Raw genomic sequence first — 13053 nt, 5'->3', positions numbered from 1 at the left:
CATCCTGGTATATATGGCCCCCCTCATCCCTCTTCCTGGCATGTATGGCACCCTTCATCCCTTATCCTGGTATGTATGGCACCCTTCACCCTGGTATGTGTGGCCCCCCTCATCCTGGTATGTATGGCACCCTCTGATCCCCATCACGCTACACATGCACACAGTCCCGGCGTGGGAAGCAGTGACTATTCCGGCAGACCATCTTACAGTGTGAGGGCACATAGCAGTTACGCCATGTGCGGTTCACACAGTGAGATCCCTGTCGGCAGCAGAGCGGGACGCAGAGCTGGAGGAGAGAGGAGGTGTGTATAATTGTTTATTTTTTTGTGTGCAGCATTATGGGGATCAGAGGGTGCCAAGCTTACCAGGATGGAGGGGTGCCAAGCATACAAGGAAGAGGGATGAGGGGGCCATATATATACCAGGATGAAGGGTGCCATACATACCAGGAAGAGGGATAAGGGGGGCCATACATACCAGGATGAGGGATGAAAGGGGCCATACATACCAGGATGAAGGGATGAAGGTTGCCATACATACCATGAGCCGCGCTGCTGGTACAGTGTGCATGCTACTAAGGAAAATGAATATTCACTACTCCCTATTCATTTTCTTTAGCAACAGGCACAGTGTAGGATGCAGCAGCGGGCTACTGCCTCCTGTGCCCTGCTCCTCCGCCGCTGCAGCTTCCCCCACACCCCATAGCCACAGTATATATGTATATATATATATATATCGGACTATAAGACGCACCCCCCACTTTCCTCCAAAATTTTGCAGGAAAAAGGGCGTCTTATAGTCTGAAAATACAGTAATTAACAAAGTTTCATAACGTTCCATACTGCTCAAAATTAGATAAAATAATGAAAATGTAGTTACTCTTTAAGCATTGCATAATTCCCATTGAAATCAATAGACTATTTGTGTAATATAAGCAGCTTCTGATCACTGCAGATCGAGAGATGCTTTTTGTAGTTATTCTCCATCTTCCATCTTGCTACTTGATGGAGGCCACAAATGTGAGATTCCTCTCTTTACATTCAGATTTCCCATGTAGGGTTTTGGAAAATAAGTTATTGGAAAAAGATGATATGGTAGTTCGAAATGAAGGATAATAATAATTCACAGTCTTCAGTCTTGATGCCCGCATAGTTCTGTATATCATTGCAGTGGGAGAAATTATTTTTTATGGCTGCTTGCATCTTGGGAAATTATACTCCATCACTATATGGCCCCTAGCTTGCGACTTTAGGTAATTACTTCATAAAATTCTGGCCTCCGACTGTAGGTAATTATTTCCCATTACACCACCCCCCTCAATTTTTGGAGATTTTGAAGGCATAACACATAGCCCTGCACCCCTCTACCATTTGGAACCCAATATATAAAAATTTTGTTTTCTTATAATATTTTTTAATAAAGACCTCAGCACAGCATGTTAAATATATACATATGTAGAGAAAGTGACATTTATATTTCAAAATATAATATACTATTTTATATTTATTTTTATATTATTTTTTATATATTTTTTAAATAAATAATGTATATTAAATGCATAATAAAAATATAATTAAATATAAAAAATATAGTAAAATAAAACAATAAAAATATTTATAATTATGTCTATATACAGTACAGACCAAAAGTTTGGACACACCTTCTCATTTAAAGATTTTTCTGTATTTTCATGACTATGAAAATTGTACATTCACACTGAAGGCATCAAAACTATGAATTAACACATGTGGAATTATATACTTAACAAAAAAGTGTGAAACAACTGAAAATATGTCTTATATTCTAGGTTCTTCAAAGTAGCCACCTTTTGCTTTGATGACTACTTTGCACACTCTTTAAATGACAAGGTGTGTCCAAACTTTTGGTCTGTACTGTATATATAATATATTATTATAATGATCTCCACCAATCAGCTGCTATCCGCCCAAGTGCTCCTCAATATATAGGTCTCCCCTTATCAAAGTAGTGGACAAATCCTTGAAGGGGCCACAAGGATATGCCATCACCTAATTATCACTTGGGGTCTGAACTCTGGTCTATCCCAGGGGGAGTTGCCGGTGAGATGGGGTCTTATCATCTGCTGAGATGGGAATGTCCCTTTAAAGTTTACTTATAAAAATTGGACTTTACCCAAGCAACTTCAGGAAATAATCAGTAATTAATATAAAACATTCATTCTAAAAATGCACTTCCGCCTCCTTTGCATATTTATCCCTGTAAGATTAATGGTAATTTATGCTAAATACTTTGCCGAAACAGTTGATGTAGTACTTGCAAGATGGCTGCTTCCACTGTAAGATTATAAAAGCAATTATAAAAGCTTCCTATTGTTTTTATTGTCTACACAGTGGAGTACTTTCCTGTAATTGCGTCAGTGTGCTGTTATATGGGGCTGGGACCCATAGTATGTTCATAGATGATTCACTTCAAGCTGCTAATAAAGCGATAATTTGTATCAATGGAGTCGTAAGATTCTAAAATGAGCAGTAAAATAAGAATCTCAGCAATCCTCGCTGCTAAAACACATTGCCGTATAAAGACCTGAAGACTGTCTGCAAAAAATGTATTGTATTATTGCAGGCTGGAAACAGTCATTAATGGCTTTTCTTCTCTTGAGCATCCAGGGTGCGAGGACAGTAAGTAGAATCGGATGGCCCATCCCTTGGGTAAGCTCTCCGGGGGAACGCTGGAGAATTATAGTGCTGCCTGCTTATCACAAGTTATCGTTCTTATGCTGACAGAGGTAACTTGTACTTATCTGCAAGGAAGGTTAGAGAAAAACTCCAGCAGCGAGACACTGGGAGAAATTTATCAAAACTAGTGCAAGAGAAAAGTTTGCAACAAGGCTGCTAATAAGACCCCTGCTCTAATTTTAAGCAGTAATATGCTATGGGAAACGTCTTTACTTTTACATTGCACTATGTATCGGTACCATTAGCTCAAAACGGACTTCCACAATCTGAGCAGATCTCTGGTTTTCAACCTATAACTATTGTACCGGACTTTGCAGCTGGGGCTGCCAGGTTACATCTGTAGAGTAGAGTGAGCTGAAAACAAGTTACTAAACAATCCGGGGGTTAGTAGCTGAAAAAAGTTACTAAACAATCCGGGGGTTAGTAGCTGAAAAAAGTTACTAAACAGTCCGGGGTTAGTAGCTGAAATAAAGTTACTAAACAGGCCAGGGTTTTAGTAGCTGAAAAAAGTAACTAAACAATCCAGGGTTAGTAGCCTGTTCTTGGGAAACTACCAGAAACTTTGAGCTTTCATGAGTTATATGTTCAAGACCCTGAGTCTATTAGAAAACATTTTAAATACCCAAATCTGATATAATACTGGGCAGTCCTTTATTCAGGACCATCATCAATTATACAGGATGGAGAGTGGGTGTAAAAGCATCTCCCTTTCTCTTAAGTTTCTGGAGAGCATATCGCATAGATTGCCCATTGATTTAAATTAGCACTGTGTAATGCTTTATTTCTCCTGCAATGGTGGTGCACAAAAAGTTTAAAATGTAATTGCCAAATTCCTAAAACAGATCATAGTCGATCACTAAAGGATCCAGCGGCGGAAATCCCTGTGATCAGTTTTTTAGTTGAAAGGGATTGTAAAAAGGAAAAGCAGCCAACCCCACTAGAAATCTGACCACTACAGTTACCCAAAACCGAAAAACAGTGTATATCCCAAAATTAAATACAACGTTGCTTCTCTATTAAACATATGTACATGTAATAGAAGTTCTGCAAATAAGAAATGGGATAAATCACTTTGCTAAATATTGTGTGACAGAATTTTTCCATTTCACTAACGCGTTTCATAGCCCTGTGTTTCTCATGGGATTAGTGACTTGTGTAATGAGTCAGCTTAAATCTGCCATTGTTATCTCTCCTGTATGTTACCCTGGATGGCTCAGCGAGACCAGATAGTGTGCGCCCGTCTGTTGTTTTCACACAATGTGTTTCCTCTCCTTGTCACATTTGGGATCTCATTATGTGTGTGGGTTTGTGTTTCTCACTGGACATGTGCTCTTTAACTCTTTAGTCTATTTTCATGCATATTCTTCGCCGCCTATCTATTGACTCATCCTTAGGATCGGACCGATGGAGGTGCAACTTCTGGTGCTTGCACCTATCAGCTAATTGTAGGGGCTGCGGTGGTCTTGGTCATGAACAGTACTGTAGCGCTCTCTTGTTCACATGTATGGACAGCATCATTCATGGCCACTACTCAATGTGCAGAACCTTGCCATCTTTAGCGCCAAGGCCACTTTTATTAATTGATTGCTAGAGATATCAGGAATCAAACCTGATATTGGTGTCCAATCCTTGCAGAGGGTCATCAATATCGAAAACTTGGAAGACCCCTTTATGAAAATAGATGTCTATAGGCACCAATATCCCATTTGTTACGTTTGTCAGAAGCCACAGGCTCAAAATGGCTACCTAGGCATAAGCCAGAACACTGGCCTTCACCCTTTAGCCCCTGTATAGGTATTTGGACTTAAAACGGGTCCACTGGATTGCCTCCAAGGAAGAGCTTCTGTCCGGAGGAACGAACCAGAGGCAAGAGAATAGTCAGGTACCCGGGTCAGAATCAGGAGGTCGGTGTTGGAACAAAATCGTAAAAAATGAGAATAGTCAAAAAGCAAAAAGAGGTAAAAAATCAGGAATATCCCCTGGAAGAATAGCAAGGCATAAGTTACACAAAAGCAAGTCAAAATATAACTGGCAGTGGATAGCAGGATTTCAGGAGCTTAAATAGCTTGCAGCCAAACCGAGACCACACAGCAGGTAACTCTATGTCTCCCTGTACGGATGAGGTTGTAAGTCCAAGAGAACACAAAACTAGAACTGTCACCTCGGAACACACGCAACGAGTGCGGTGCCACATGGCGACAGTAGAAGAGGCAGGAAGGGCAGGCACTGACACAAATGTCACACCATTAGTATTGATGCTTGCATTGGCCCAATGTGCATTTTTATTTCAATAGGATCTAGGTGGAGAGTAGGTAATTGGGAGGCTTCCCTATGCATTCGATCTGACAACTTTTTCTGGTCCATTACCAGCTTTAAATATTATCTACATGTGAATCTATGAAAGCAAAATTTATTATGCACAAAACCATTTGTACATAATAGATGCATTTTCTCGGATCAACAAGCGTTGGAGAAGTTGTCCACATGTCCATTCTATTTGTCATAAAGGGTCAGTGATCTCTCTATTACTAGTCATTAAAACTGCGGTAATGGTAAACAGCCGTGGCCTGTGATCTGCTATTTCTGTGCAACATCCCCCATCCCCACCTCAGCCCTTTGGCATTATTCTTATGCATTCACAATCTATTGCACTTTTCTGTATAATTTAAAAACCGAATATTTTTCAGCTCAAGTTGAGTCATTGCTCAAAACAAAGCAAAGGCGGTGTTAATCATTGTATAGTTCATGTAGAACAAGACCAAGACTACACGAGTAAGTCACAGTCGTCTCTATCAAATTCACTAGCAAGACATTGACTCTGATACAACAAAGCACTTTGAAAAGTTGCAAAATTTTTGCGCAATGTGAATTTGCCCAAAAATGTAGCAACTTTTGCAATTTTCACTCTCGTTCACACGTCACTTTTCGCTCCTGATTCATTAAGAGGTGTGTGTAGTTGCAGGTTGGGACAGTCAGTACACCTACAATTTAGTTGCTGAATGGCACAATCAGGGAACTCATGATCTAGTGGCAGGATGAAGAGGACAGCTTAGTTGCAGGACGTCGTTGCTTAAGACAGTTGCAAACTGGTTGCAAGATGTTGCAGTGAGGAGAGATTCAATTTATTTGCAGGATGGTACAGCCAGGATGATTACACAGTCAGAACAGCCACAAGCTAGTTGCAGGATGGCGCTGTCAAGACAGACACAGTCTAGCTGCTAGATGGCATATTCAGGGATGTCACAATCTAAATGCAGGATGACATAATCAGGAAAACCAGTTTAGTTGCAGGATGTTGTAGTTTAAGACATCTAAACTCTAGCTGCAGGATGTTGCAGTCAGTTCAGCCACACTCTAGTCGCAGGATGGTTCAGTCTGGACAGACACACTCTAGTCTCAGGATGGTTCAGTCTGAACAGACACACTCTAGTCTCAGGATGGTTCAGTCTGAACAGACACACTCTAGTCACAGGATGGTTCAGTCTGAACTTGACACACTCTAGTTGCAGGCTGGTTCAGTCAGTACAGACACACTCTAGTCGCAGGATGGTTCAGTCGGTACAGACACACTCTAGTCACAGGATGGTTCAGACTGTACAGACACACTCTATTTGCAGTATGGTTCAGTCTGAACAGACATACTCTAGTCGCATGATGGTTCAGACAGTACAGACACTCTAGTTGCAGGACGATTCAGTGTGAACAGATATACTCTAGTCTCAGGATGGTTCAGTCAGTACAGACACACTCTAGTTGCAGGATGATTCAGTCTAAACAGACACACTCTAGTTGCAGGATGATTCAGTCTGAACAGACACACTCTAGTCGCAGGATAATTCAGTTTGAACAGACATACTCTAGTCGCAGGATGGTTCAGTTGGTACAAGCACACTCTAGTTGCAGGATGGTTCAATCTGAACAGACACACTCTAGTCGCAGGATGGTTCAGTCGGTACAGACACACTCTAGTTGCAGGATGGTTCAGTCTGAACGGACACACTCTAGTTGCAGGATGTTTCAGTTGATACAGACTCACTAGTCGCAGGATGGTTCAGTTTGAACAGACACACTCTATTCGCAGGATGTTTCGGTCGATACAGACACACTCTAGTCGCAGGATGGTTCAGTCGGTACAAACACTCTAGCTGCAGTATGGTTCAGTCTGAACAGACAAACTCTAGTTGCAGGATGGTTCAGTCGATACAGACATACTCTAGTCACAGGATGGTTCAGACAGTACAGACACACTCTAGTCGCAGGATGGTTCAGTCAGTACAGACACTCTAGCTGCAGTATGGTTCAGTCTGAACAGACAAACTCTAGTTGCAGGATGGTTCAGTCGATACAGACATACTCTAGTCACATGATGGTTCAGACAGTACAGACACACTCTAGTTGCTGTATGGTTCAGTCTGAACAGACAGACTCAAGTTGCAGGATGGCTCAGTCGATACAGACACACTCTAGTCACAGGATGGTTCAGACAGTACAGACACACTCTAGTCACAGGATGGTTCAGACAGTACAGACACACTCTATTTGCAGTATGGTTCAGTCTGAACAGACATAATCTAGTTGCAGGATGGTTCAGACAGTACAGACACACTCTAGTTGCAGTATGGTTCAGTCTGAACAGACTCACTCTAGTTGCAGTAAGGCTCAGTCTGAATAGACACCCTCTTGTCGCAGGATGGTTCAGTCTGGACAGACACACTCTAGTCGCAGGATGGTTCAGTCTGGACAGACACACTCTAGTCGCAGGATGGTTCAGTCTGAACAGACACACTCTAGTCGCCGGATGGTTCAGTCAGTAAAGACACACTCTAGTCGCAGGATGGTTCAGTCTGAACAGACGCACTCTAGTTGCAGGATGATTCAGTCAGTACAGACACACTCTAGTCGCAGGATGATTCAGTCTGGACAGACACACTCTAGTCGCAGGATGGTTCAGTCTGGACAGACACTCTAGTCACAGGATGGTCCAGTCAGTACAGACACACTCTAGTCGCAGGACGATTCAGTCTGAACAGACACACTCTAGTCGCAGGATGGTTCAGTCGGTACAGACACACTCTAGTTGCAGGACGATTCAGTCTGAACAGACACATTCTAGTTGCAGGATGATTCAGTCTGAACAGACACACTCTAGTCGCAGGATGGTTCAGTTGGTACAAACACACTCTATTTGCAGGATGGTTCAGTCGGTACAGACACACTCTAGTTGCAGGATGTTTCAATCGATACAGATACACTCTAGTTGCAGGATGGTTCAGTTGATACAGACACACTAGTCGCAGGATGGTTCAGTTTGAACAGACACACTCTAGTCGCAGGATGTTTCGGTCGATACAGACACACTAGTCGCAGGATGGTTCAGTTGGTACAAACACACTCTAGTTGCAGGATGGATCAGTCAGTACAGACACACTCAAGTCACAGGATGGTTCAGACAGTACAGACACACTGTAGTCGCAGGATGGTACAGTCAGTACAGACACACTCTAGTCGCAGGATGGCTCAGTCGATACAGACACACTCTAGTCACATGATGGTTCAGACAGTATAGACACACTCTAGTTGCAGTATGGTTCAGTCTGAACAGACAGACTCAAGTTGCAGGATGGCTCAGTCGATACAGACACACTCTAGATGCAGGAAGGTTCAGTCGGTACAGACACACTCTAGTTGCAGGACGATTCAGTCTGAACAGACTCACTCTAGTTGCAGGATGCTTCAGTCTGAACAGACACTCTAATTGCAGGATGCTTCAGTCGGTACAGACACACTCTAGTTGCAGGATGGTTCAGTCAGTACAGACACACTCTAGTCGCAGGATGGTTCAGTCTGGACAGACACTCTAGTCACAGGATGATCCAGTCAGTACAGACACACTCTAGTTGCAGGACGATTCAGTCTGAACAGACACACTCTAGTCGCAGGATGGTTCAGTCGGTACAGACACACTCTAGTTGCAGGATGTTTCAATCGATACAGATACACTCTAGTTGCAGGATGGTTCAGTCTGAACGGACACACTCTAGTTGCAGGATGGTTCAGTTGATACAGACACACTAGTCGCAGGATGGTTCAGTTTGAACAGACACACTATAGTCGCAGGATGTTTCAATCGATACAGATACACTCTAGTTGCAGGATGGTTCAGTCTGAACGGACACACTCTAGTTGCAGGATGGTTCAGTTGATACAGACACACTAGTCGCAGGATGGTTCAGTTTGAACAGACACACTCTAGTTGCAGGATGTTTCGGTCGATACAGACACACTAGTCACAGGATGGTTCAGTTGGTACAAACACACTAGTTGCAGGATGGATCAGTCAGTACAGACACACTGTAGTCGCAGGATGGTACAGTCAGTACAGACACACTCTATTTGCAGTATTGTTCAGTCTGAACAGACATACTCTAGTTGCAGGATGGTTCAGTCGATACAGACACACTCTAGTTGCAGGATGGTTCAGTCGGTACAGACACACTCTAGTTGCAGGACGATTCAGTCTGAACAGACTCACTCTAGTTGCAGGATGATTCAGTCTGAACAGACACACTCTAGTCGCAGGATGGTTCAGACAGTACAGACACACTCTAGTTGCAGTATGGTTCAGTCTGAACAGACTCACTCTAGTTGCAGGATGCTTCAGTCAGTACAGACACACTCTAGTCGCAGGATGGTTCAGACAGTACAGACACACTCTAGTTGCAGTATGGTTCAGTCTGAACAGACACACTCTAGTCACAGGATGGTTCAGTCAGTCGAAGGATGCTTCAGTCTGAACAGATACACTCTAGTCGCATAATGGTTCAGACAGTACAGACACACACTCTAGTTTCAGGATGGTTCAGTGTGTACAGACACACACTCTAGTTTCAGGATGGTTCAGTGTGTACAGACACACACTCTAGTTTCAGGATGGTTCAGTGTGTACAGACACACTCTAGTTGCACAATGGGCAGTCAGGATAAATACAATCTAGTTGCAGGATGATGCAGGACAACCAAAGTGCTGCATGGTCCATGTGAACCAAGTAGTCCTGTATCCACGAATGTTTCAGCTCAGTCAGGACAAGGACATCATACAGAAGCTCTGATATAGGCACTTGCCTTATTCTGGGGTCCCCTTAAATGACATAGGAAATATCTTTCAGTAGAAAAAGCTACCGACAACTACCAGCAATTTTTAGTTTTAAGGTCAGGTATAAAAATAGTTTACTACTGAAATACAACTTCTTAACAAGTCAAGTAGCTCCCCAGGCCAAGACCAGATTACAGACGATATAAATATCTCCAGGATATGGGGAAATCTTTTTCATTTAGGGTGCATTGGATGCGTGAAAAGCCAGAGCAGCAGGGGTGACAATATTTCTTCACCACCGGAGTAAAATGTATCACATAAGACGTATGATGTCAATAAAATAACATTGTGTTCCGGAATAAATCAGGTAACAAGTTATTACCACCGTCGGGGTGCAGGGACTGAGCTGCCTAAAAATGCAAGCGCTATCAAACAATTATAAATACAAGTGAGCCCAGGAGGAAAAGAATAAATTAACAGTAAAAGGCATATGGCTCGATTCATCGTTTGCATTATTTTAAGTTACTTTTTTTTCTTGTGTTTGTCTTAGCAACTTTGCAAATACTTTGTTTCACCGTTCTGTTCATACAGTTTTAGAGCAGACCTTTGTGTTTCTATAGTTACAGACTACAAATAAACCTTGTGTAGTCTGGTACCGCAGCAATGTCTGTGCCTTCTCCTACTGTCTGAAGTTTCTCAAGAAGAGGGGGCACCTAGGACACATGGGGCACATCACCCATTGATGCTGAAAAGAGGCACCAATCTAGGCCTGGCATCCGATGATCAAGCCCATTTTTTACAACTCTACCTATTTGAGTCATGTTGTAAATTTTAGCAATGCATTTTCTTTTCCGCCTGTATAGGGAATGTGTCCGGCTGCTGGGAGAAGATGCATTCATGGAGGTTTACAATTATTGGAAACAAGTCTATAACCAGCAGAATGTGGACACCGCGGAGATAGAAGAGCAGACTCTGTGTGACCCTCAAGTAATGAAGCTGCATCCTCAGCTCTGCGATAAAGTCCAGCAGCTCCTGTTTTTAGAAGAACGGATAAAAGTGGAGTCTCAGGAGCCATCCTTTACCTGGTTGTAGGGCTTTATTCTTACTGTGATCGAGACAGAAAACAAAATTTTGCACTGCGGGATTTCTCCTAATGTTCTGAAATAATCAGTCTTGGATGTTGCCCTTAGGGAATTTCTATTATTTCGAATGTCAGACTGCATTATAATTGGTACCATATTCACATCTATGGAGCTCACTTTTGTATTAACATATACCATTACTTTACAATGTGTATTCATAGGTACAGTTCCTTTTTAAGACTTTTTAAGAATGCCCACCGAACCTATAGGTAACTCTTTCCCCAATAAAGGTGCTCATGAGTAAAGAATGGATAAAGTTGACTGCAGGTCTTCTATGGCTCTGGTTCTCAAACTGTTGCATGTGTACCCTAGAGGGGGTACATGCTGTATGTTTAGGGAGCACAAAATGCCAACTCTCCTCAAATGTTCCCAGAAAAAGGAGAGAACTCTCAGAAGAGTTGGCAAATCTCCAACTCCAGAAACCTCCCAGAGAGGAGCACTCCTAGGGGGCAGGACACAGGGGAGTGGTCCGCATAGTAATAAAGTTTCAGTGGCGCACTTTGCCCTAGCACCCCAGGTGCAAGACCTTTATTAAAAGTTACCAAGCATGTCATAATGTTCTTTGATTGGGCACTAAAGTGTATGATCATGGCCTTAGGATGGTTTCATACTCCTGTTTTTTTCTGCATACGAGAAAAAACTGTTGTTCATGAGTGTGCCGCATCCAATTTTCGTCCATTTTTGGTGATTCATTCATTTTTTTCATAGGCAAGGAAAAAATATTCTTCTGACCATAAAATAGACAACACATTGATGAGAGACAAATAGTATCCATGTACTGTCTATTTTTTCACCTACCTGTTGACTTGAATGAGCGATTTTGATCCACAGATTGTATCAAAATTTTCCTTTTTTTAAATTGTCTGAAAAATATACATGTGACATGGGAAAGGCATCATAGACTGTAATGGGTACTTTTTCTATCCATATGGTACAAGAAAATAAAATGTATGGAAGAGTCCTTGAGGATTTTATTTAATTTCCAGAGTTTTTAAGGACCCCCATACACATTAAAGTCAGTCAAAGCCACCGATTTTTCGTGTGATCATCTCACCATCTAATGTTTATGGGGGCTTCCTGACAGATTATATCGGGGGACAGAAGGATTGCTAATGATTATTTCTATAGGTGTAACCATGTCGAGTTTAATTATCATGTTCCACTGAATATATTAAAATGATTGTTCAGAGGAAGAATAATATTTTAAAAGACTGGTTTAATAAAAAAAATTCAGAATCCTACCAAATCCCTACTTGCCTTTACTTTCTGGCCCCTCCTCCGCACACAGAAAAAGCCCCTCAGCCAATCCTTGTCTACAGTGGTGACCCGCCTTAGCCAGTGATTGGTTCAGAGGGCATTTACATCCATTTCTGGCATGCTGCGATGAGACTAGCAGAGACTGGGTAAGCGGCGAAACTGGATCTACAGGGATTGCAGAGGGTGAGTATTTATTACTTTTTGCTACTAGTCTAAACCGTTTAAAAAATAATTTTCATCCCTTAATACTTTTAACTAATAGATTTATTCTAATCTAAGCCAACAATAAAGATTAAGGTTTATTTAAACACAGTTAAAAATACATGCAAAACAGAGTTACTAATGAGAGGACTAAAAACACAGCTAAGGGGACAGCCCAATTCATAGTATAATAACAATAGCTATAAATGCTCTCAATATGCAGGCGGTATTATCAGTTTATATGTAACCTGGGATATCATATTATATTCTATGTAATCATAGACAGCATACAGAGAGAAAAAAAGAATAGTAAACAATTACCTATTCCCATAATATAGTGTAATCCAAGAATGTGTCCCAATGTGAGTTTCACCAAGCTTCATCAGGGGCCGTTTGAGATACTGTACAGACCAGCAAGAACTTGGTAAGCTGTGAAACTGGAGCTGAGGCCGGGTGAGTATTAATATTTTTTTACACCACTTTGAGCTCTTTAAAAATAATTTGAATCTCCTAGACTCAATTCAGACATTAAAATTTATTACATACAGTAAACTGACCTTAATCTCCCTTTACCCCGTAGGCTCTTTGATCTCTATGTATGGCATTAGTTTACCCCTTTTCCTTTGCATTCTTGCTCTGGTCTTCTG

At 41.8% G+C, this 13053-nt stretch overlaps 1 protein-coding gene across 2 annotated transcripts in view; it reads left to right on the top strand.

Annotated features, from left to right (window-relative positions):
* Nucleotides 1-12065, top strand: part of LOC141174663 (serine/threonine-protein kinase Nek11-like) — a 490513-nt gene extending 478448 nt beyond the window's left edge. For both annotated transcript variants that reach the window (XM_073659587.1, XM_073659586.1), the window contains one exon: nt 10670-12065. In XM_073659587.1, coding sequence (XP_073515688.1) covers nt 10670-10767 — 98 coding nt within the window. In that variant the 3' untranslated portion in view covers nt 10768-12065. The remainder of the gene's footprint in view (nt 1-10669) is intronic.
* The last annotated feature ends 988 nt before the right edge of the window (nt 12066-13053 follow it).

The sequence above is a fragment of the Phyllobates terribilis genome, unplaced genomic scaffold (assembly GCF_046119375.1).
Source record: "Phyllobates terribilis strain yellow unplaced genomic scaffold, ASM4611937v1 Scaffold_13__5_contigs__length_258822181, whole genome shotgun sequence".
NCBI lineage: Eukaryota > Metazoa > Chordata > Amphibia > Anura > Dendrobatidae > Phyllobates > Phyllobates terribilis.
This window is presented reverse-complemented; position numbering and strand designations above follow the sequence as displayed.